The sequence below is a fragment of the Bubalus bubalis genome, chromosome 3, assembly GCF_019923935.1.
Source record: "Bubalus bubalis isolate 160015118507 breed Murrah chromosome 3, NDDB_SH_1, whole genome shotgun sequence".
Taxonomy (NCBI): domain Eukaryota; kingdom Metazoa; phylum Chordata; class Mammalia; order Artiodactyla; family Bovidae; genus Bubalus; species Bubalus bubalis.
The window spans coordinates 4,942,061-4,967,887 of record NC_059159.1 but is presented as its reverse complement, the minus strand read 5'-3'; the positions used below and the strand labels follow the sequence as shown (position 1 = coordinate 4,967,887).

Below are 25,827 nucleotides of genomic sequence, written 5' to 3'. Positions count from 1 at the left end.
GGAGCTATCAACAGACTCTCTAAATCAATACTGTGATAAACTTAAGAAACCAATATGTTAATATGTTATTTCAAGTGACGGTGGTGCCCATCGGAGAATTGAAAGTCAGAATTGTTAAGAAATATTTTGCCTCTTGGGAGTAAAACTAAGGATGAGGAATTGGAGGTAGGAAAATTATTACTTTAGACTTTTTCTGAGCATTTTGTGTGTTTGTGTTTTTTTTCAAGTGAAAGTATATCACCATGATTAAAAAGCAGTAAGCAGTGTGATTGAAAGCAACCACTTTTTAACTTCAAAATAAGAGCGTGAAATGAAGCCTCTTTTTGTGCCTAAAGTTTTAGAAAAAGTAAAACTGGAAGATGGGTTTAGGAAAAAACCGAGGTGTTGAAAGGGTGTGGGTACATCTCAGATGCAGGAAGGAAGGGCGGAGGTGCAGTCAGGCTTCAGGGGATAAATCAGGCAGAGACATAAACACTTCAGGGCCAGTTTTCTTGATGTCATTGTGCCTGTGACATTCTCTCCTCCTGTAGGTCAGCTTTGTCTACAAGACGTGGACTCGGGAGAACACAGCCCCTGACCTTTCCACGCTGTGCGTGATGACCCAAGGCTGGGTGGGCGTGTTCACCCATCAGAGCCACAACCACGTGGGGCCCACCCGGAGGAGCCCCGAGGGCCCCCACCTGGCAGCTGGCAATCACAGAACTGGGCTGGGGGAGGCAGAGAGTGAATTTCCTCCTCTGTTAACCTCCCAGTAAGAAACCAAGCACCACCCCCCACCGCCCTCATGAGCCACATGCATTGTATTAGATACCATCTGCCTTCAGTGCCGCAAAGCATGACAGTGATCTGAGGCGTCAAAAGTCTTTTCTTTGTCTGGTTTTTGAAAATGCTTTGGTGAGAGTCCAGTATGGGGGGGGGATAAACGGGGTTATTCATCATCCTAAAAGAACTTCCAAAGTCTAATTTCATGCAGAAGTCCTCCAAGGGGCTTTAAAAAAAAATGTCTCCTCCCAATTTCTTAGAGGAATCATAAAACCATGACTGTGTGCCCCCCTGCACCTCCAAAGGTGCCCCCCAGAAGGAGTTAGTTGTACCTTGACTCTGCTTGCGGGGCAGAGTGCGGCCAGGCGCGCCCACAGCGATGAAGGTGTGCCTCCCAGGCAGCTGGCCCCAGGGTGCCCTTCCCTGCAGTAAGGCTGTTCGAAAGCATCGGTTCTTTGGTGCTCAGCCCTCTTTATGTTCCAACTCTCACATCCGTACATGACTACTGGAAAAACCAAAGCTTTGACTCTACGGACCTTTATTGGCAAAGCAGTGTCTCTGCTTTTTAATATGCTGTCTAGGGTTGTCATAGCTTTTCTTCCAAGGAACAAGCGTCTTTTAATTTCATGGCCGCAGTCACTGTCCACAGTGATTTTGGAGCCCAAGAAAATAAAATACGTTCTTTGTGTAACCAAATCACTTCGTCGTACAAGAGGAATTAACAACGTTGCAAATCAACTATATTTCAATAGAAATAAGTAAGAAAATAATAAATAAGAGAGAAAGAACTGGAGTTAAATCCACCTCTTCTGGAACACCTCTATTTTTCATCTTTCCCAATGCTTAACTTCATCCCATATGAACAGCAGGGTTCACAAACCACAGTAGAAAAGTGTGTCGAACTACTTTTTCTGAAAAAAGATGCTAGTTTAAGTTGATAACTTCCATCCTTTATTAGACCTTTTCAAGACCCCATAGGAATTCCATGGCAATGGAATTCTGTGGCAATACCTGGCTGGACAGACCAATATTTTCTTTAATCAATGTGTGATATTTCAGAGTTCCCATCTTCCTGGGTTTCCTTCCCACAGGCCAGGAAGGGGAATTCACATATTGGGGGCCAGTCTCCCCGAAAGCCTCCTCCAAGCTGTGGGATCAGCTTGGGCACGAAGGCAGCCGGACCACCCTGTGGTATGTGAGTCCTTGATGGCCGGGAGGGGACACCTACTGCCGTGTGGTGAGCACTGCCCCCTCACCTGGCCTGGTGTCCATCTCCCAGCTTAGCGACAGTGACCAGGGGGGCGGAGGAGGGATCTAAGCTGAGCTTGCCCAGCCCGCTTGGCAGCTCCTGAGGCTGCCCCCGTGGCCCTGTGGTCCCATCCAGCAGCTGATGCTCCAGGATGGTTATTTGTCTGTTTTTCAGTGAGTGACCTGGGCATGAATTACATTCAGACTTGCTCCTAAAGCATAAGTAGTGGTAAAGCATCATCTGGCTAGAAGGCCCATTATTGGACCACCCGCTCCTCTCTGCTCAGCCCCTCCGTCTCTCCCCATCATAGTCCCTGACTGGGGAGTAGCCGCATGTCATGGCTGAAATACAGAAAGGGTGGAGAAATGATCTGAGATGGGGGGCTTACTTGTTCCCACCTCCGGAACAAGAGAAAACTGACTCACGCTGCAGGCAGAGGGGTGCAGCCCAGGGGAAGGCCCGGGATAAGCTTGCTGAAGGGAGGTTGAGACGCTCTCTCCCTGGGTGGAGAGCTGGTCTCTGAAGGTGGAGGCTGCTCCCCGGTCAAGGAGGAACAGAAGGCCTGTACCCCCTCCCCATGGAGGGTGGGGAGAGACGGAGATTCAGGAGGGGTGGGAGATGGTGAGAGGCAGACCCCCCACCCGCAGAAGAGCAGAATGGGCAGAGCAGGTTTGGAGCTTGTTCTCAAGTTTGCCCTGGGGACTCTGGCTCCCTGCATCCTGGGGGCCTATAACCCCAGGTTTGGAAGTTGGTCTTCCTTCTCTCGGCTTAATGGCAGCAGCTGTGAAAAGAGGCCTGGCTTACTAATAATATTCCAGCCACTTTGGATTCTTGTCTTAATTATCTCCCTGATTTGCAATTTTGGTGGAAGCCCTGGGGTGTGAACACCAGTCGCATTTTTTCCTCTTCCCTGTTTCACCCAGCGGGTTCTTTCTACCACCAGCTGGTCTTCAGTATCTGCCTTCATTCCCGTATTTGTGCTCTTGCTGGGTGGGTCATTCGTCTTGGTTTCTCATTAGTTTAACTATCAGGCACTCCTCCACCTTCAGACAACTGCAGTCATATTCCCTTCTTCCGTTACCTCTTCTTCCTCTCCTTTATTCCAAATCAAGGGGGAAACTTGATTGGCCAACACCCAAGATGTGCGTGCGTGTGTGCTCAGTCGTGTCTGACTCTTTGTGACCCTTTTGACTGTAGCCCTCCAGGCTCCTCTTTCCATGGGAATTCTTCAGGCAAGAACTGGAGTGGGTTGCCATTTTCTCCTCCAGAGGAATCTTCCCAACCCAGGGATCAAACCTGCATGTCCTGTGTCTCCTGCGCTGCAGGGTGACTCTACCTGCTGAGCCACCTGGGAGGCCGCCGTGTGTGCATTTGGCGGCAGAGGCTGTGGTACCCGCTGTGGGCGTGGCCAAGCTTCAGGGCAGGGCAGAGGCAGGATGCGTTCCCTTTGCTCAGAACCTCCTTGGGATGCAGATACTCGGATGCCAGCCTGTGCTACCCACACCTGGGAGAATAGCTGCAGCCCATCTCAGCCAACTGGGATGGTGAGGGGACTGGGGGACTGAGGGTCAAGCCTGGCTCTGCCCCTTGACGCCCTGTCACTGTGGAGGAACCCTTTCTCTCCTACATTAGTTGGATAGCCTTCCTGCACCGCTCCCCCCACCCCACCACCTCCAGAGCTGTTGGGAGCATTAGTAAGTCAAGTGCTAAATAACTAGAAAGGGTTAGTTTGCTAATTAATGTAAGTCCTATTGTCAGGGCTGCACTACCATTTACATTAAATGACTCATTCGAGCAGAATCTTTAACAAAGGAGCCACCAGCTGCTGTTTATGGTTTAGAAAAGCAAGTTTTCTCAAAGGGAGGGATTGGCTCCTCTGGTGTCAGGGAACCCAGGCCAGTCTCTGCTTAGCTTTTGACACCTGGTGAAGAACGTTGCCCCAGAGGAGACCACACACTTGCTGATGGGAGTGGGTTGTGGTCTGGGCTGTGTTGGTACAAAAAAATATTGAGAACAGCAGACTTGTGAACCCTGGGCTCCCCGAAGGTGGGAGACAGGCCAGATGGAGGCAGCTCAAATGTCCTCTAACTTTATCTTCTCGGGACCATGGACAGCTCCCGAGATTCCAGGGCTGCCTAAGAGGCTGCCTCCCCCTGGATCTCAGGGATGCCTGAAACCCTTAGACATATCCACCCTAGCCAGGCCTGAAATTCAGCCCCCAGTGGTATGTGGAACCTCGCCAAGGACATTCATTCTTTTTGAAGCTTGTGAGATGCATCAGGCAGTCCTGAAAGTTTTGAACTTTTATTATCCAAATTCCTGCCTGGAGTGACAGCTTCTGCAGTGCCCACCCTTGGAGGAAATCTCTGAAAGACAAAAAAAAGGACAAGAAACTATCAAGGCTGAGGAGCCTGGACCTCTGAATCAAAGCTCCCCCTTTTTGCAAGCATTTTTAATTAACAAAAAGGATTAAAACAGTCAAATTCAAATGAACTCCAGGACTCAAAAACTTCAGTTTCTCAACGTCAACGCGTAATAGAAAAATCCACTGACCTTTACAAATGTAAGATTCGTTCTTTACGTCGAGTTCCTTTATCTGCAAACAGAGCGGCACACCTGTTTCAGAAATGAGCCTTTGCAGGATCTGCTTTTAACCTGTGTTGTGTCATGCTGAAATCCTGTTATTCTGATTTCTTACAAAGAAGTGAAGAAACTGCCTGTTCTGAACAGCTGAATGAGTGTAAGCATGTTGAGTGACTATAAAGTATGCAAAAAGGACCATAGGTTTGCCAGTGTGATGGCATATGTAACTGGTTCCATGGTACCCCGGGGTACCCCTACCAAGCGGGTCCGACCATGCATCTCCCTGCCCTGGTGGACGACAGCCCTAATCCAGCCCACAGCGGTCTGCTGGGGTCTACTTTGTGCAAGTATTGTTGTTGTTTAGTCGCTCAGTCATGTCTGATGGTTTGTGACTCCGTGGACTGTAGCCTACCAGGCTCCTCTGCCCATGGGATTCTCCAGGCAAGAACACTGGAGTGGGTTACCATTTTCTCCTCCAGGGGATCTTCCCTACCCAGGGATCAAACCCACAAGCCCTGAATTGGCAGGTGGGTTCTTACCATGGAGCCACCTGGGAAGCCCATATGCATGTGTAATATTATAGAAGAATGATTCCTAATGTCTCGTGCGTCTTTATGTCTCTTTCAGAGGGTCTTGCGGTTGGAGTTGGATTTGGGGCCGTAGGAAAGACGGCGTCGGCCACCTTTGAGAGTGCCAGGTAAGCAACACCTTATGCCTTGTTGGCACTGAGCCAGCTGGTGCCTCGGGTGAGCCGTCTGCACGGAGCTGTGCAGCATCCCAGCCCCCCAGCTCTGACTGGTGGAGGCGAGGAGGAGGGCAGGGGTGCTCACACCTGAGAGAGATGCTCCATCAAAGAAACAGGCTTATGCCAAGTTCTTCCAGCAAGCTAGCTAAGGGGTAGCTGTTTTGGAAACCAACCGTGGATGTAACTGCATGCTGTTTTCCAAACGCTTTAAATAGATAAATCACGATAAGACGATGTTCTGGGGGGTTGATTCCAGGACCCGCCGGCAGATGCTCGAATCCGCCAGGGCTTGAGTACCGTGATCGCCCTTGGTATTTGCCGGTCCCATATCCGAGAATTCAGCCCCAGGCGGATGGAAAGGCCAGGGAGTCACAAAGGCCGCTGCTGGCCGTCCCGACCCTCCCTCTCTTCCGAGCCCTCGCGTTCCTCTCCCTGGCTGCTGCCGCTCCCGATTTCCTCTCTCTCATGTCTGCTTCTTCCCCGCTCTCCTGCCGGCTTCGTGTCCGCCGGCCCCTCCCGAAACGCTCATGTTCGCGGGCGCTCCATCTCCAGGGCCCCCCTTCTTCTCACTCGGCGCTCTCTCCCTGGCCATTCTCCCCCAGCCCCAGGGCTTGATTCTCCGTTGGTCTCCCGTCACCACCAGGTACCTGGCTGAGCAAGCCAAGCTCACTGTCATCCTCGAGCCCCTGTTCCCCCCATCTTCCCGAGACAGTCACCAGGCCTTGTGGGTTCTTCCTCCCCTCCACCTCTCTCGAATCATCCAGAGCCGGGATAAGGCCACAGCCTCAGGACCATAAGGAGGCTTCGTGGAGATGAGCTGCCTGGTCCACCCGTGCCCACAGAACCAGGAGTACCCCAGCCTCCAGGCTGAAGGAGGGCGCGGTGCCATCCATCCAGGGGCAGAAGACTCAGATGCCCACAGGGGACGAAGGATAGCAGAAACGGGTGCAGGCGATCAGGTAGGGACAGGCAGGTAGGGCCGCTCGGGTGCGGATAGTTGGGAGTGGTGGGGTCCGCGGTGACTTTGGAACAGCTGGCACAAGCGCACTCTCAGGGTGCTCAAAACTTTTAAGTTAATTAATCTGTGGCTGCGCTGGGCCTCTGTCGCTTTGTGGGACTACTCACTATTGCTTCGTGCGGGCTTTTCGCTGTTTCTCTTGATATAGAGCAGGGGTTCAGCGGTTGTGGCGCATGGGCTCGGCTGCCCTGTGGCATGTGGAATCTTCCCAGACCAGGGATCGAACCCATGTTCCTTGCACTGGCGGGTGGATCCTTTACTATCGGACCACCAGGGAAGTCCCTGGAAATCATGATATTTTGAAAACATAATTCGGCTCAAAGTGGTGGTCCGGTGGCCACTGGCTTCTGTGTTGAGTTCATTCGACTACCCTCTGACCGGTACAATCTCAAAATCGACATTTTTCCCCTGAAGGCAATGTCACCGCTTCCTTCAATGGTCTGCCCTGGGTCTGTGGACCGTGGTTGCCAGGAACTACTTCCTCACAGAACCCCACCCTCCCTGCTCGGTCCCCACCTTTCCTGGGGTCTCTTTACTCCCCGTCGCATCCTTTCCTCGAGACCCTCAGCTGCCCTGGGGCCTCCGTGTGTCTGTGTAGTCACTGGGGTCGCTGGACTCTGATGCTACATGTGAAGGGGCCTGTCTGCTCCACGAAGCCCCGGATGCGGGCATGGGCTGCCACGTCGTGGGTTGAGATTTTTTCCTTTTTCTCGATTCTCATTCCTGCCTGTCAGACTCGCAAGTCACTCCTTCGCCCTGACTCCAGGGTCAGCATTAAACAAGACACCTATGACGATGATCCCAGGAGATGGTAGATGGGTGAAGCCCTCAGACTGTGAGGACCATCACCCAGACCTGGGGCTTGATTGGCCTCATCAAGCCTGCGGGCTGCTCTTCCTGCCCCGGGAGTGGTGGTGGGGGGGGCGTCATGCCCTGGCACAGCCATCTGATCTCCACTTGCCTTGGACCACGCGGACCATCAGGGCGGGTGGTGTTGGGGCGCTGAGGGGCCGTCCCAAGTCCCAGGAGTCGCGCACGCTCCAGAGACGTCCGTGCCAGCCAGTGACAGCCCGCCCCAGGCACCGTGCTCATGGCCCGGCTTCCCATCTGGTGGCACCTCATCTCCCTCGACATCAAAATGTCAACTCCAGTGTCCCTCTCTTCTGTCACCCGCTCTTTCTGCTAAGCTTCGTGTCTCTGAAGAAAGTAGAAGAAAAGTCTTTTCAACCCAGCTCCCTGTTTCCCGAGACCAGACAGATCCTCTGAGTTATGTAAACCCTCCTCGGGGCTCTCCATTCGCGATCGAGCTGGGGAGGTGGGGCTGTTTTCAGCCTCATGAAACCCTCTGATAAACCAGCCTCCTTGGGGGGATTTTTATGCCCCTCTGACTCTGACCTCATTGCCCCTGTGTCCAGGGTATGGAGTGTGGGGAATGGTGGGGAGAGTGGGTCCATACAATGCTGGCCACAGAGATGGAAGGAGGGTGGCCTCACGCAGACCCTGTCCTTCAGTCTGTCTGCCCCACTTACAGATCCATACACAGTTTGTGGTTTGGGTTCTTCCTTTCAAATTCCTCTGATCTTACTTCAGAACAGCCCCTGCCCCCAGTCAAGGCATGTAAGCCTTCTCTGCCCTTAGTTCATGCTGCAGACCATGCAGGGTTGCGTGGGAGGGAGAGAGGAAGATAAAAAAGAGAAAGACAGACTAATGCTAGGGGGAGGGGTGGTGTAAAAACAGTCGTCAGACGATTAAATGCATCTTTTGAAAGAGAGGTTTTGCTTTTTAAAATTCCAATTCTGCGTAATTAACAAGTGACGTGCCTAAAATGTTGACATGCAGAGGTGGAAGATAAAGGCATGACAAAAGACATGAGGTGAACGCTGATCAAGAGAAAGCGGGTATTAGCAATTTCAGTCTCAGACCAGGCAGACTCAAAGGCGGAAAGCCGCTGCGAGAATAAAGGTCAGTACTTAATGACAAGAGAGACAAGGTACCTGGCTGACATAATGATCCCGCGTGTGTACGCTTCCAGCAACATCAGCCTCACAAGGCTCAGGAAAAATGGCCAGAACTGCAAGGAGCAGCAGTCATAAGCCCAGCCGTGGTGGGGAGAACGGCTCCCCTCTCTGACGCTGATAAAATGGGTAAAGTGCTAACAAAATGTGCGTAATGGACGTATGTGGACCCCCTACCCAGCAGTTAGGAAAACGTCAACCTTCTTCCCAAGCACACGGTGTGGGTGTTTCCAGAAATGGTGATAGCACCGTGCCACAGAGAAGGTGCGAACACGCCCAGGTCAACACCGTTCAGGCCGGACTCTCTGACCTCAGCGCCACATAAGCGAAAAACAGCAACCAGATAGCTAAAGCAATTGGTCAGTGGAGGCGAAGCCCTCAGGCACCATGAGATGAGCACAGGTAGGGGATGCAAACCATATGGTCCAAGGAACCAGTGGACCTCAGGGGTGCTTCAGAGAACGGAGCATTTCGTCAGGAGGGTGGGGGCCGCCCGCTTGGGGGAGGTGGTTAAGAGCACGTGGAGCCTCGACCTGCAGGCAGGTGACATCACCAACGGGGGGTGCGGTTCACGTGGGAATTTATGGAAGTGAGACCGAAGGCCAAAGGAGAAGCACCTTCCTCAGCAAGAGGCTGACAACCTTGGTGGGTTCTGATGACAAAGTCCAAGGGGCAATTTGAACCTTAACGCCGCTCAAGGGAAGAATTCTGGTGTGGGGGAGGTAGACGGATCCCTGTGAAGAATCCGGCGACTGGACAGATGCTGTTGACGCCACTGTTACCTGTTATTTTAAGAGCGACAGAGAAGTTAGAGGATGGCTCGATGATGGCGGGAATGGAGAGGCTGATGGGAAGGAGGGGGTTTAGACTCAGAACCGATAGGCAGCATTTGTCACCTGATTCTTTCATCAGGTAGGAGGGAGAGTTCAAATTCAGGAGACGTAGGTAATCACATATGTAGATGAGAGGGGCTGAGGGGGAATGAGGGACAGGTCTGCATGGATTTGGGAGGGGAAAAGAGTTACCTGGCATATGCCTGGGATGTGTGGACCGAGCTAGCTGGGCCAGGCAGAGCTCTCCGTTTAGTGCAGGGGTTGGCAAGTGGGCCAAATCGGGCCCAACCCTTGGCTTCTATAAGTAAAATTCTATTGGAGCACAGCCATGGCCAAGTTCACTGTCCAAGTTATGACACCAGCTACCAGAAAAGACTACATGTGTTGTTGTTAATTCAGTAAGTGGTGTCTGACACTTTGTGACCCCCATGGACTGCAGCACGCCAGGCTTCCCTGTCCTTCACCATCTCCTAAAGTTTGCTCAAATTCATGTCCACTGAGTCAGTGATACCATCCAACCATCTCATCTTCTGCTGCCCTCTTCTCCTCCTGTCCTCAATCTTTCCCAGTATCAGGGTCTTTTGCAAGGAGTCGGCTCTTCACATCAGGTGGTCAGAGTATTGGAGCTTCAGTTTCAGCACCAGTCCTTCCAATGAATATTAAGGGTTGACTTCCTTTAGGATTGACTGGTTTGATCTCCTTGCAGTCCAAGGGACTCTCAAGAGTCTTCTCCAGCATCTCAGTTTGAAAGCATCCGTTCTTTGGTGCTCAGCCTTCTTTATGGTTCAACTCTCACATCCATACATGACTCCTGGAAAAACCATAGCTTTGAGTGGAGGAGGAAATGGCAAACCACTCCAATATTCTTGCCTCAAGAATCCCACAAACAGTATGAAAAGGCAAAAAGACTACAGGTATGTGTGTTCATGTCACTCAGTCATGTCTGACTCTTTGCAACCCCATGGAACCCTGCCAGGTTCCTCTGCCCCTGGAATTCTCCAGGGACAAGAATACTGGAGTGGGTAGCCATCCCCTCCTCCAGGGGATCTTCCCAACCCAGAGATCAAACCTGGGTCTCCCGCAATGCAGGCAGATTCTTTACCATCTGAGCCACCAGGGAAGCCCTGCCATCCTTTGACTGAAGGAAGGAATGGCAAATCACTCCAGTATTCTTGCCGCGAGAATCCCATGAACAGTAGGAAAAGGCAGAAAGTCCACCTGTGGGGCCCCAGTGAGTAATTTGTATATGGCTGCTGCCATCTAGTGTTCAGATGCTGTTGCTTCGTCGCCGCTCTGGCGCCCTCCCCATCACCAGCCTTCCACCTGGTCCGCCTTCCTCCCCCAGGAGGTGGCCTACATCTTCAGGGGACCCGTTCCAAACCGAACATCTCCTGGAGGAAGACGAGCCTCCACCAGCAGTTCAAGGGAATCACGGCTTTCTTCCTTCCGATCAGGTCCCGCAGCAGTTTCTCTTTGGTTTCACCACAAAGCCCTTCTCCATCCTGCCGTTCCTTGGGGAGTTGGCCGCTTAAGCGGTTTTCCCTCCTGAAGTGTCATTACCTCCAGAGGATGCATGCTCCAGAGAGGAAACGTGCCCTCAGCTCTTAACTCAGCAGCAGGCATAATTCAAACCAGCAGGGAGAGCAAGGCTATTTATGCTTCGGATTTGGCCTCACGTATTGCATGCATCCTACTTAAGCACGAGTAGAGAGGCGTCTGTAATCCGAGAACACACCCTGACCGGCCGGCATGGCAAACATCCCGCAGCTGGCTACGTGCAGCAGAGGAGGCTGGCCGCTGATCTGACGGTACACCACGCAGAATCCACAAAGCACATCCCCGAGGTATTCCTGGACATTTTTTTTTTTCCTGCTGAGTGCCCCGGCCAGCCATGGCTACCCAATACCCAGACACTTGGTCAAGGATGCCTGCAGCCTTAGCTGGCATCTGGACCTGATGTGCCTCATTGAGTTATACATTAAGGCATCAGAACAAACTCTGAAGTCTGTGTTTGCCGCTCAGATCAAAGAGCAAAGCGAAAGTCAGGTATATCCTTCTGCCTGGCTTAAAAGCCGATATGCATGTTGAAATATTAGCATTCATTTAAGACAGCAGCCATTAATCAGCTAAGCAGCCATTTGTTTAGAGACAAAGACGGCAGTAGACACATCTTCCTGCTCATTAATCAACATTAATCAGTTGATGGGTGCGTAGACCTATACGTGCCCATCCATCTGTCCCAGTTGTCCACCTGCTTCTCTTCAAGTTTAATCCGGAAAACACGTTTGCAAGATAAATGCAGAGTGTTGAAGAGGAGACTTCGTTGACATGGTGAGGGGAGACGTTTGGTCTGACTCTTTAACGGCCCCATGGGCTGTAGCCCACCAGGCTCCTCAGCCCATAGGGTTTTCCAGGCAAGTATACTGGAGTGGGTTGCCATTTCCTTCTCCAGGGACTCTTCCCAACCCAGGGATTGAACTCGCATCTCTTGAGTCTCCTGAATTAGCAGATGGGTTCTTTCTGAACCACCAGGGCAGCCAGGAGCACTTTTTTTTGGCTGCACCATGTGCCTTGCGGTATCTTAGTTTCCCGCCAGGGATTGAACCAATGTCTTCTGGCTTGGCAGGTCGATCTTTTATCACTGAGCTACAAGGGAAGCCCTGGAGGGCACTTGGGGAAATAAAACATAAATTCTTTCATGGGTGTTCACTCAGCATCTTTTGGAGAAGGCAGTGGCACCCCACTCCAGTACTCTTGCCTGGAAAATCCCATGGACGGAGGAGCCTGGTGGGCTGCAGCCCATGGGGTCGCTAAGAGTCGGACATGACTGAGCGACTTCATTTTCACTTTTCACTTTCATGCATTGGAGAATGAAATGGCAACCCACTCCAGTGTTCTTGCCTGGAGACTCCCAGGGACGGGGGAGCCTGGTGGGCTGCCGTCTCTGGGGTCTCACAGAGTCGGACACGACTGAAGAGACTTAGCAGCAGCAGCAGCATCTTTTAAGGAGCAGGCTGCCAGGGCCATCTCCACATCGCAGGCTTCTCTGCTAACGCCCCAGACCTCTCTGTGGCGGGACCAAGTTCCCAGACTTCTGGGGAGTCCTGACGAGATGGTCTCTTCCTCAAGGAGGAAGTCTTGACCTTCTGAATTGGATCTCAGCTTTCCTGGGTTGGGGAAGCTGCAGCCCAGCTTCCGCTCGCTGCAGAGTGGTCTCTAGCCTGAGACTGGAGCCCTAGTGCGAGGACACACCCTGGCCAGCCACACACACGGGCCCCTCCCCACCGCTACCCCTTCCATCATGTCAGCAAAACTGGAAGTAAATTCTTGTGCTGCTTTTTATTTGCAATAGCAGATGGCACTTTCCATCCTATTTGAGGCAGACAAGCTCTTCTCTTGAACCCAATAAACTACCTTGCCTGGAATTCTTCAGTTGACTCACTCAGTCGTGTCCCACTCTTTGCGACCCCATGGCCTGCAGCAGGCCAGGCTTCCCTGTCCTTCACCAACTCCCGGAGTTTACTCAAACTCACGTCCATTGAGTCAGTGATACCATCCAACCATCTCATCCTCTGTCGTCCCCTTCTCCTCCCGCCTTCAGTCTTTCCCAGCATCAGAGTCTTTTCCAATGAGTCAGTTCTTTGCCTCAGGTAGCCAAAGTATTGGAGCTTCAGCTTTAGCAACAGTCCTTCCAATGAATATTTAGAACTGATTTCCTTTACCATTGACTGGTTTGATCTCCTTCCAGTCCAAGGGACCCTGAAGAGTCTTCCAGCCTGGAATTCTAGAGTCAGTCTATTGACAGCTCCTCCCCATAATACATTTTTCTTTCCCGTCCCCCGACACAGCTGCCTAGCCTTACCTTGAATTATCAGGAGCGGGTGGAACTGGCAGCTGGTTGGCAGACAGCGCCACCGTGCGGCAGTGGGGCGTCAGGGCGAGACTCTGGGCTCCCCGCACCCGGCCTCCTGCCTGTGAGCTGGGCTCTTACTACCTACATTTCCAGCTGTGTCACGTGAGAAAGCAGGGTGGCAGCTATGTTTCTAGGACTCCTAGTGATTGTGGGACAGTACGTGTCCCCCAGACATGTGAAGCCCGATGTACAAATGCTACCTCTTCTAGTTTGCAAAGTAAAGGCGTTGAAACAAAGCTGCTCTCACAGCCAATCACTCTCTCTTACAATCTGTGTTTATCACCAAAAATTAGTTCATAAACTCAGGATAAAACCAAGTCCTTTCTGTGCCTCCCTGCCCCAGACAGGGACTTAATTCTCTCTCTATTCAAATGCACAAAAGCCCTTTTCAATAATAATATGCAATTATGTTCTTGGGCTTCCCAGGCGGCTCAGTAGTAAAGGATCCACCTGCTGATGCAGGAGACAAGGGTTCTGCGGGTTCCAGGCCAGAGGCCCGGGTCCAAGAGCATGGGAGCTCTGATCTCCTGTGACTCGCCTGCAGCCGCCGTGCCTTCACAGGCTTCCTCCCCACCCCGGCCTTCCCAGGCTGGCTTTGCCGTCTTGCCTGAGTGCTGAGCTGGCGTGCGGGTGGCTCTCACTCTGATACTGTGTGCTTCGATTTCCCCATCTTGCACCCTCGCCGGGGGCCTCTTCTGTTCTCTGCGTGGAGACCGGGACCAGGCTAGGCATGGTCTGCTCTGCACCTGGCCTTGATGGCCTGCCTGAATTCTGTGGGTGATTTCAAGTGGGCAGTCCCCGCCGTACAGCACGAGCTGCTTCTCTATTGCACGCACCGCCCCCCCGGCCTGGTTCCCTGGACTCTCTGCAGTTTCCCCAGTGTCACCGCACGAGGTTCGGGCCCAGAACAAGGAGGTGGCTCCGTGCTGCCCTGCCCTGTCTGCCCGGCGGCCGCTTCTAACATCAGAGGCACAAGGAGCCCGTTTGTGCGGGGCCGCCGCCTCTGCCTCCTCCTCCGCGGCCCCCAGCCACCCCCACCCGAGTGCCTGGCGACAGGGCTGACCATCTTGGCACCAGGGACCGATCTCGGCACAACGTGTGCTCTGTCTAGCCCAGGGCGGGCTTGGGGGGAGGCGTGGACCCCACGAGGCTCGAAGAGCAGCCTCGTCGTTTGTTTGTGGCTTTCCCAGGCACTGGGAATGACACAGACTTCTCCCTCTTGCATTCCCACTGCTGCTCTGACCATCCTCTGGGACCGCTTGTCACATGCAGCAAGAGGCAGAAAGCAACTGCGCCCTCCAGAGTCACCAGGGGGCTCAGATGGGTGCTGGTGCTGAATCCACTGCCTTTTGCTGGACCAGCTAGGAGAGCAGCCCGGGCGCATTAGTGGGTTTGCGGCATGGCACAGGTGGCTGCCTTTATGGGCTGTTTACATGCACTGCTCAGTCCTTACTGCCCTCCCAGTAGCCAGGTGAGAATCCGGAGCCCAGGGACTCGCCCTGAGGTCAGGCTCATGGCAGGTGGCAGGTGTGCGGAAGCCCAGAATTAACACCCCTGCCCCAGCTCTCTGCCTCCCAGCCCTGCCTCTGGTAGTTGTGAAACATTTAGCCAGTGCTTTCCACATACAGGATTAAATTCCCAGGAGGCGCAATGGTAAAGGATCCATCTGCCGATGCAGGAGACAAAAGAGACACAGGTTCAATCCCTGGGTCAGGAAGATCCCCTGGAGGAGGAAATGGCAGCCCACTCTAGTATTCTTGCCTGGGAAATCCCACGGACAGAGGAGCTGCAGTCCATGGGGTTGCAGAAGAGTCAGATCCGACTGAGCAACTGAGCACGCATGCACACACGCAAATCTATTAAGACCAGTGTCTTTATAAGGTAAGGAAAAGAGACACAGGCATACACACGGGAGGAGGTTGGGTGACGACACAGACACCCCGAGGGAACCAGAGATCAGAGTGACTCAGCCAGAAGCCAAGAAGTGTCCAGGAGTGCCCGCTGCCGCCGGAAGCTGGACAAGCCGAGGGAGGACCTTCCCTAGAGATTTCTGAGAGAGGGTGGTCCTGCTGACGCCTTGCTTTTGAGCATCTAGCCTCCAGACCAGGAGAATGCGTCTCTGTTGTCTTCAGCCACCTGGATGGCGGCCCTTGGTTACGTGGCCATAGGGAATCGATACACACGCCCCGCTCCACACCCCCCGCCCCCCCGCCGCGTCTCCATCCGCATCTCCCTGCCCCCACAAAGATTTCTCCCCTCCGCCCTCAGCAGACAGTGAGCTCTGAGCATCCCTCTTGGATCCAGTCTCTCCTCTCTCCTGACACATTTTGTCTTCCCCACCCCAAGCCTTCACTTCCTGTTTCGAAAGGAGTTTCCCATTTGGTTTGGTTTTTTGTTGTTGTTTCCTTAAGCCTCTCTCAGTTCAGTTCGGACCCAACTGGACGAAAGCGAGGCTCTCTCCTTTCCGGAGAGGCCGCCTCCAGAGGCCGCCCCGCGGGAGTCGGGGCTGTCCCCCACATCGGAGCTATTAAACTGTCGTAAGAAAGAGGCCTTTGTCACAGGCACCGCGGCCGTCGGCTCCGAAACAGAGGCAGATTGTGCCAGAAAACAAACAACAGGGAAAAAAAAGGTCCAACCACAAAATTCTTTGGGCCTTCAGTCATCAGCCTCTCGCTTGTTCTTAAGAGACAAGTTTCCTTTCTTCGGTGTGATTCCATCAGATGGGGCGTCGGGGTTTTCATTCTGTCCAGAAGCGCGGGCTGGGGGCCGCCCCCGCCCAGCTCCCTCCTGCCTGATGTCCCGACCGCGGCCTGCAGGTGGGGAGCGGAGGCGGCCCCAGGCCTGCTCAGGGGGGCTTCGCCGGAGACTGAGGGGCCTGAGATGGGTAGTTTTCAGTGCAGGCAAGGGAGAAGCGATGGAAAAAGTCACGGAGGCCAAGACAACATCGTCATGTTACAAACGAGCAATGCCCTTCTGACTTGACCTTGGCTCTGGGAGAGACCTCAGAAAGCCTCATTTCACACTGGAGAAAGTCAGAAGGCAAGTGCCTTGCCCAAAGCCGCACCATTTCCCAAGCTCAGAACAGCAGTGCTGGCCCAGAACCCCTGGCCAAGCGCCCCGCGGCCCAGCCTGGCATGGGGACTGCCGTGGCCCCGAGCCTTCCGTCTGGCACCTTGACCTCAGCCCCCCTCCAGCCAGCTTTCGCCCTGGACCATCTCCAGATGGGAGGTCAGGGGGCAAATGAGCATCGTCAAGGCTCCCCTGTGCCAGGAAGCACCCCACTGCATGAGAGCCAAGGTTCCAGAAGGAAAGTGGAGAAGAGGGCCTTAGGAGACCTCCCACCCCGTTTCCACTGTCCATTCCGAAGGGGGTTACGCTTCCCAAGGTCACAGCTTTCCCAAGTCAGGGGAGAGAGGGACCACTTCAGAGCACAGGGCCTCTTACGGCCAGCGTTTCACTGCAAGTGAGCGAATGACACCCAGAGAAACGCCGGCTTTTTCTTATGGGAGGACAGATGATCACGTAATGGTCAGGACCTCACGCAAAATGAAAAGGCAATGTCTTTTGTTCAAAAAGCAGGAAAGAAGCTTTTTCCTTTCTTCTGTGATGTCTCTTCTCTTTCAGTGTGGCGTGGTGTTTTGTTTGGTCTTATTTTTAAAAATTTAATTGTGATAGAGTATACGTGCATAAAGGGGCTCTCCCGGTGGCTCAGCGGCAAAGAATCTGCCTGCAATGCAGGAGCCGCAGGAGACATGGGTTCAATCCCTGGGTTGGGAAGATCCCCTGGAGAAGGGCGTGGCAACCCACTTCAGTGTTCTGTCTGGAGAATCCCATGGAGAAAGGAGCCTGGCGGGCTACAGTCCATGGGGTTGCGAAGAGTTGTACACGACTGAAGCAACCTAGCACGCAGGCTTACATACATAAAATTAACCATTTTTAAGTGTATGATGGTGTCAGTAAGTACATCACGTTGCTGTGTAGCCATCTTCTTCATCTTAAAAAAAAAAACAAAAACCCACAAAAACCTCGTCCCCAGTAAAAAATAACCCCTCCCCTCACCCCCCACCCCCGCCCAGCCCCAGCCTCTACTTTCGGGCTCTGTGACTTTGACTACTCACTCCAGGAACCTCATATAAAGGGGATCATTTTGTATTTGCCTTTTTATTTTATTATTATTTTTAAAACGTTATTCTCTGTTCTGTAACTTTAAAAAATGTATTTATTTACTATATTTTTGTCTGCACCCCGTCTTCATCGCTGTTCGGGCTTTTCTCTCGTTGCAGCACGCAGGGGCTCCTCTCTCGCTGCGGTGCACCGGCTTCTCACTGCAGCATCTTCTCGCTGCGGAGCGTGGGCTCTGGGGCACTCAGGCTTCAGTGGTTGTGGTGCAGGGGCTTAATCACCCCAAGGGATGTAGGATCTTCCCAGACCAGGGATTAAGCCTGCATCCTCTGAATTGCAAGGTGGATTCTTATTTAACTACTGGGCCACGGGGGAAACCCCTTTTATTTGTCTTTTTATGATAGATTTATTGATGTCCTTAAGGTTCATCCATGTTGTGGCATATGTTGAATTTCCTTCCAATTTAAGGCTGACTGATGTTCCATTGGGGGGCTTCCCAGTTGGTGCGAAGCCTGCCTATGAGGGGAACATAAGAGACGAATGCACCAGTATCTCTTTGAGATCCAGCTTTCAATTCTTCTGTGTATATACCCGAAGGTGGGGCTGCTGTATCACGTGATAATTTGCTTTTTTAGTTTCTTGGAGCATTTTGTCACGTGCACTTTGTCTGCTGTTTGGTGGAGGAGTGCAGACCCCCACTGGCCCCAGGGCCCTCCCTGACCATGACCGGGGTGTGCAGGGAGTGTGCATCCAACCTTGACCTTCCTGGTGCTCAGGCCCCCAGTCATGGGGTCAGAGCCCCTGGAGCAACACTCCCAGCGCTCAGGATGGGGAATGAGACCTTTTACAATGTCACCAACCTCATTTCACTCCTTTGGGGTCATTTTCAAGCCTTTGTGATGTTTTGTTAGTGTGTAGCGGATTGGGGAGTTATATTTATCTTGTATCCTGATGCTTTACTGAACTCATTTAAAGCTCTAATGATTATTTTGTGGGTTGCTTTGCATTTTCTGTATAGAAGCTAATGTTATTTTCATATAGGGAGAGTTTTACTTTTTCCTTTCCAATACAGAAGCCTCAATGATTTTTTGAAAAATCGAATTTCTGGCTAGAACCTCCAGTATAGTGTTGAATAGAAGCAGTAAGTGTGAGCATCGTTGTCTTATTCATGTTCTTAGGAAGAAAGCTCTCAGTCTTTCCCCAGTAAGTACGGGGTATGCTGTTAGCTGTGGGTTTTTCATAGATGCTGTATGTCAGGTCAAGAAAGGTCCCTTCTGTTCCTTGTTTGCTGATGGTTTTTTGTTGTTTTTTGTTTTTGTTTTTTTAATAATGAAACAGTATAGGATTCCTTCAAATGCTTTTTCTGTATCTGTTGAGATAATTATTTGTTTTTCATAGTTTTATCCTGTCAGTATGGAATATTGTATTGGTTTTCAGATGTTAAACCAACCTTGCCTTCCAGGGATGAATCTCTCTTGGTTATGACATATGGCCTCTTTATATATGTCACAGGATTTGGTTTAGTTGAGGAATTTTGCATCTGTATTTGTAGGAGGTATTGGTCTTTAGTTTTATTTTCTCATGATGTCCTTGTCTGGTTTTGGCATCAGGCTAATGCTTGGAGTCCAATTAGGAATGAGAGATGAGACCAGCTAGAAAACATCCCGGTCTTTTGGATTTGCACAGCTTGATGTTAAGGCCTCTCACAGAGATCGAGGTTCCAAGGGAGGAGACGAGAATGCTGAGCTCGACCAGTGAGTCAAGAACAGACTATGGGAACCCTTTGGGTCTTACCCTGTTGACCCAGCAGTTGCTGATCAGTACTAGAGTAATGTGGTTCAAGACCCACGCCTTCTCTGGGATAATCGGCTGGCCTGTCACTTACCCTGGAAACTCTCCCATCTATGAGTAACATAGGAGTGGTTCTTGCTATATTTGATGCATGGACAGTGTTAAAGTGAGAGTTGTTGTCAGACCCCTCCCCCCCTGCTGAGCTCCCCCTTGAGCCCCAGTTTCTGACCTAGGTTTTAAGTCTCTGACTATGAATTCTTTCAGCCTGGGTTCTGACCCCATTGCGTACCTCGTTTGTGGGTACAGGAGTCCTCATCCTTCCGGCTCTCCCTGGATGCTGAGCTCCAGGCTCCGATGGCGTCTTCTGCGTGCTTGAACCTGCGTCTTCTCTACCTTTCCCTTTATGTGGACTCTTCAAACTGTCTCGTCTGCTTGAATGTCGAGCAGCTCCCCTGTCCTTCCTTGTCGGTCCTGCCTTTCCCCATTGCCCCTTATCTGCAGGATCTTGGTTTTTGTTTCCCTGCCCGTGCTCCCCTCTTCTCACATGTTGTCCTAACACCCACTGACCTCAGCTCTCCCCGCTACTCTTACAATGTCTGGTCTGTCCATATTTTTGGTCCTGACTTTCCCTGGCCTGTCCCATCCTGCTGTTGATCATATCTCAACTGTGACCCATGGTATTGACTTTCAAGGTAAAAGTTCAGTTCGTCTCCCTCTGTGGTTTAGCTAAATACGTGAAAGCATATGCTTTGACCGAGGGTCTTTGTCAAGGGAGTAACAAGGAAGTGTGCAGCTTTCCAGGGGAGGATTACCTTTAAGCTCTCTGGAAGGTTCCTTGTATCTCCCAGCAAAGCACTGGAAACCTTTCAAAGCAGACCGAAAACTCAAGCCTCAAAAATCCCAAACACTGTTTTCTGGTACAGCCATATCCAAGATTTTTAGCTGGTCCTAATCTATCAAATGGAGAAGGAAATGGCAACCCACTCCAGTGTTCTTGCCTGGAGAATCCCAGGGACGGGGGAGCCTGGTGGGCTGCCGTCTATGGGGTCGCACAGAGTCGGACACGACTGAAGCGACTTAGCAGCAGCAGCAGCAATCTATCAAAAGTTCTTTCCATATTACCTTTTACATGACTTTTGATTTAAAAAATGAGACGGGGAAAAGAATAACACTTTGAGGATGTTTTTTGGCCATGCTTAAGAAGACTGGATAAAAAGAGATTTCCAGCCTGAACTTTGACTTTTTCTTGGAAACTCTAGTCCAACATCACAGACTTTTCCTTCCTCTTGTGTTCTTTTTGGTGGACAGAAAATGAACCAAGACTTCATAAGGATGTATCACAACAAGCTTGCTTGCTAGTTACGAGTGTCGGTGGGGGAAGGCTTCCTGGTGACTCAGACGGTAAAGAATCTGCCTGCAATACAGGAGACCCGGGTTCCATCCCAGAGTTGGGAAGATCCCCTGGAGAAGGAAATGGCAACCCACTCCAGTGTTCTTGCCTGGAGAATTCCATGGACAGAGGGGCCTGGCGGGCTACAGTTCAAAGGGCCACAAAGAGTTGGATGGGACAGAGCAACTAACACTTTCATACTGGTGTGAATGTGCTAAGGGGGCTGATTGGGGATTTGTGCGTCTTATAAATGGAGACAGTGATGTCTTAAGAATTGTTTGAAGACATGTGAGTATTTCTTCTTTCTCTTCCTTGAAGGATTCCTTACAGATTTCTGGTCTACCCCACAGCATCACCCACATCACTCAGGACACACCCCCGTTGTTTTACATGTAATCAACATAACAAAAGTATTAATGATATAGTTTGTGTTCTCTTTTTTTGTGCTGACTTGTGGAAATCTGGTGAAGACTTTCCATTTACAGCCCATTTCAATTTGGATGTACCATGTATCCAGCACTCAGCAGGCATGGCTCATGGCTGTGACATTATGTAGCGTAGCTCTTAAGTCGTGGTTCTAAACCTTGGCTGCACGATGGAATCACACTGGTTTCCAAGTTCTCCTCTGTAGTAATTCTGATTTAATTGGACTTGGCTTCTCCGACTGAGGATCTTTTTGGGTTAAGAACCTCTGGTCTACAGGGCACACTCTCCAGGGAAAGTCTGACCAGACCTCTCCTTCCCTCCATCACCATGAGCCTCACATTGTAAACAGAAATTAAGCAAGCTGTAACTTGGGTCATGGGTAGAAGGAAAACAGAAACAGGATGGTATTAAATTCTGCCTGACAGGCAAGAGTGAACAAGCTGGATTCAGTTGTCTTCTCTGGGTCTGTTTACCAACAGACTCAGTAATTATTTGTTCTGCCCCTGCCCTCGAAGCTTGCAATGTGTTTCTTGTTCCCTGAGAGCTGAGAATCATTTAGGAACTTTGCAGATTTGGCAAGATTTCCCCGTCTCCATTCCATCAGGAGCTTCCAATGGGAACGAGAGCGTTCCAGGAGGAATCCTGGCTCCCGGAGAGAACAGCAGGAGCTCACGAGACAGGAAGCCACAGATGCCATGACTTCTGCAGACCCCATCTTTCTCCACCCTAGACAAGCGAACTCTCCTCCACAAATAAAAACCAGTCCAGACAAACCGCAGAGACTCAGGTTTCGAAAGGCATCCAAAAAAGATTGTTTCAGGGAAGTGGACAAATGAGGCATGAGTAATTCAATCAGCAGGAAAACAAACACCAGGAGGCCCCTCATCTGAAACCCAGGGTGTCAGCAGGCAGCTGTTTGCCATGGACAGCACAGAGCTGGGGGCTGTGCTTCTCGGGGACAGAAGATCGCTGAGGGTTTTCTGTTGTAACTGTTCAGTGGCTTAGTCGTGTCCGACTTTGCGACCCCATGAACTAAAGCACGCCCAGTTTCCCTGTCCTTTACTGTCTCCCAGAGTTTGCTCAAACTCATGTCCATTGAGTCGATGAGGCCATCCAACTGTCTCATCCTCTGCTGTCCGCTTCTTCTCCTGCCCTCAATCTTTCCCAGCATCAGGGTCTTTTCCAGTGAGTCGGCTCTTCGCATCAGGTGGCCAGAGTTTCAGCATCAGTCCTTCTGATGAATATTCTGGGTTGATTTCCTTTGGGATTCACTGGTTTGATCTCCTTGCTGTGCGAGGGTTTCCTGGGGGCCGTGAAACTAGAGAAAAATATACAGAGAATAGGATCATTGGGAGGAAGTGACACTTGCTTGATTTCTGCTCTGTTTGGGTGTCCTCAATCCAGAATTCATAAAGAAGCAGCTGCTCCAAGCAGAAGCTTTTTGCTGTAGTGAAATGTGCCTGGGAAGATGCTTTTAGTCTAGCCTTTGTCACTGAACTGGGTAGCCCTCCATCTGCTCAGATGCTAAACCCTTTTTGTTGACCTTTTGTAGAGGAGATGGGCCAACCCATGCACCCTTATCCATCCCATCTGTCACCCAGAGTCAGTGATTGCCAAGCGGCTAGCCGGTGTCAGTCGCTCAGTCGTGTCCAACCCCTGGAGCTGGAGTCCCGGGTACCATGTGGCTATGGATGGGAGAGTCGATGAGTAACTCACACAGGAACAAATTCTGTGAATTAACTGATAACATTCACAGGTAATCTACTGCTCCTTTCACAATGGCTCCGGTAAAGTCAACCTCATTTCTTTCCCATGCTACAGTGTATGGCTGTGTGGTGCTCAGTCACTGAGTTGTGTCTGACTCTTGGTGACCCCATGGACTGTAGCCCTTGAGCTCTTCTGTCTCAGGGAACTCCCAAGCAAGAATACTGGAGTGGATTTCCATTTCCTCCTCCAAGGGATCTTCCCAACCCAGGGGTCGAACCCGTGTCTCCTGCGTCTCCTACATTGCGGGTGGGTTTTTTACCACTGAGCCCCCAGGGAAGCCCCCCTCTTACAGTTTACATTCTCCTTTTAGGTAAAGCTGTGGGGAGAGGGAGCAGCGTCTCAATGAACAGGCTTTTCCTCACCCTGTTCCCAACCAGAGTAGTGTCCTTTTGAAATTGTTTCAATAAGATAGGTTTAGTTTTCACTTATATCATTTGTAGGGAACAGAAGCAAAAATTCATATCATCTTAAGCTGAAAAGAGAATTTACTGATTCACAGAACTGAAGACTCCGGGAACCAGACTTCAGAACCAGTTTGATCCAGGGCCGCAAATTGTAACATCAGGCCTCTGCTCATTTTTTCTCTCCCTCTAGCTCTGTCTTCTTCAGTGTTGGCTTGATTCTCTGGGCCTACCTGGTGGCAAGACGGCTTCCTGCTGACGGCTCCAGTCCTGTGTCCTCCCAGCTTCTAGTGAAACAGAGACTGTCCATCTCTTCTCAGGAGCTCCCTTGGGGTCTGGCTAGACCAACTGATATCACATACTCCCCACTTGAACCAGTTCCTGGGGCTAGAAGGATGGAATTACTCCCATTGTCCAGAGTTGGATCTCAGTCTGCTTTCTGGAGGTTGTGGAGCCTCTGCTGAACCCCGTGGACTGAGAGTGAGAGAAGGGGGCTCCCCAGAGAGAATTTCCTGATTGAGGGGACCTTCATGGGTGATTCCATTGGTCCTTCTTGGATGGAGCGCGCGCACACGTGCACACACACACACACACACACAGAGGGTGCTTTGGGTCTTTTGGTGAGAGCATCATTGGGTTCCTAGAGACAGCCATGAAATTCAGAGCCTTGCGGGACCCATCAGAGATCATGTTGAGGAAAAGCACTTGGTAAACTGCCCAGCACTTTGCAAACTCATAGTTCCTTAAGACCTGTGATTTTAGTTGCTTCCTTTACTTCTTTAGTCTGAATGCTGAAGAACTGGGGAGTTACTCCCCAGAGAGGTGGCTCAGCACAGTGTTATAAACATGAACTCCGAAACCAGCCTTCTGAGCCCAAGTCTGGGCTCTGCCACTGAAGAGCTGGGTGGCCTTGAATAAGTTACCTGACATCTCTGTGCCTTGGTTTCATCATCTGTAAACTGAGGATGATAAGATGGTCTTGCTTGTGTTAAGGTTAACATGTGTCAGTTGCTGAGAACAGTGTCATGCATGGGGCAGGTACTTCATGGTAAAAATAATAGCTTTGGGATCATCCAACAGAAAAAACTTCTGAGTCTCTCCCAGAGAGATGCTGAGGTGGAAGGTAGCTAAACTTCTCCTACATTCGTTCAAGGTCATGGTCTCTAAAAACCTTCAGTCCAGGGATTTCCCTGGTGGTCCAGTGGTTAAGAATCCACCTGCCACTGCAGGGGACATGGGTTGGATCCCTGGTCCGGGAGGATCCCACATGCCGAGGGGCAGCTAAGCCAGTGCTCCCCAACTACCATAGCCCACACATCTGTAGCCCGTGCTCCTCGACAAGAGAAATCCCCGCAACGAGAAGCCCGCATACCACAGCGAAGACCCCCCCGCTCGCTGGAGAAGGCTCCCGCACAGCACCGAAGCCCCAGCACAGCCAAAAAGAAATTTAAAAGAACATCAGAAACAACCATGAGTCCACCTTGGTTCACAAAGGAAGGTTACCACATTCTGCTGCTGCAGCTGCTTAGTCGCTCAGTCGGGTCCAAATCTCTGCAACCCCCTGGACTGTGGCCCACCAGGCTCCTCCATCCGTGGAATTTTCCAGGCAAGAATATTGGAGTGGGTTGCCATTCCCTTCTCCAGGGGAGCTGCCCCACCCAGGGATCGAACCTGGGTCTCCTGCTTGGCAGGCAGACTCTTTATCACTGAACCTCCTGGGAAGCCCTACAGGTTTCTGAGAAGGATTTGAAGACTGGATCTGCCCACTTCTCAGTTTGGCCTTAGAAAAACTACTTCAGTGCATGAGAACAGTGGTTCAGAACCAGAAAATCTTACTGTGTGTGCTTCATGGGCCTGCTGTCAAGACGAAGGATGTGGGTGACATGCTTGGAGCGCCGTGCGGGCAGAGATGGCCGGAGGGTCTCAGCCTTAGGTATGGCCCCTGCGGTGTTACCTCCACCCTGGAAAGAAAATGCCCCTTCAAAGGTGCTCCTTTGCCTTTTTGTATTCTTCCTATACAAGTTCCCCTATCTCTTGCCCCCAGAGAATGGCTGTCATTAAAAGGCCATCAGCTCTGCACCTCATGACGTGGCTGTAAAGCGTCTGCAGGTTGGAACTTGAATCTGGAGAGATGTGACTTTGATACGCAGCGTTCCTGCTGTGGTTTCTGTCTGTCCTGAAGCACAGATGCAGCAGGAACGCTGGTCCCACGGGTGGGACTTTTTACTGCCTTCTGGTTTGGAAAGGATCCACTCCTCATGGAAACCCCCTCACAGTGCAGCAAGAGCCTCCGAAATCAACCTGCGTGGGAGGAAGGGGCAGGAGGACGAGACGGGGAGGAGTTGCAGCTCTTGCGCCTGGTGCCGGGCGGTGACGGAGCTCTGGAGGTCAAGCGGCTCGTTTAGGGCGTCTTTGTTCGCCCCAGCCTCCCAGACCCACAAGCATAGCTGGAATCCATTCTTAAAATCCCTCAGAAAGGAGAATCCGCATCCTCTTCCAGCCATCCTTCCTGCTTTTGTGCTAAAGCGATTGCCAGAACTCTGCACTCTGAGCTCTGGGCCCGATCGTCCCTGTCGTGGGGGAGGGGGCTCCCCTGTCCGTCGGCCTCTACCCTGAGCGTGCTGGTGGGACACCCCCACAGTTGTGACGACCCAGCATGTCTCCGGACATCGCTCAGTGTCTCCTGGGATGGGGACAGGTCACCCCGATTGAGAACCACTGTCCTAGGTGGCTTGAAGTCCTACTATGCGCCTATTATGGGGCTTCCCTGATGGCTCATCTGGTAAAGAATCGGCCTGCAATGCGGGAGACC

At 51.5% G+C, this 25,827-nt stretch overlaps 1 protein-coding gene across 9 annotated transcripts in view; it reads left to right on the top strand.

Annotated features, from left to right (window-relative positions):
- SLC39A11 (solute carrier family 39 member 11) overlaps positions 1-25,827 on the top strand; it is a 386,666-nt gene that overhangs the window by 325,220 nt on the left and 35,619 nt on the right. For all 9 annotated transcript variants that reach the window (XM_044938507.2, XM_025279390.3, XM_025279389.3 and 6 more), the window contains one exon: positions 5,222-5,291. In XM_044938507.2, coding sequence (XP_044794442.2) covers positions 5,222-5,291 — 70 coding nt within the window. The remainder of the gene's footprint in view (positions 1-5,221; positions 5,292-25,827) is intronic.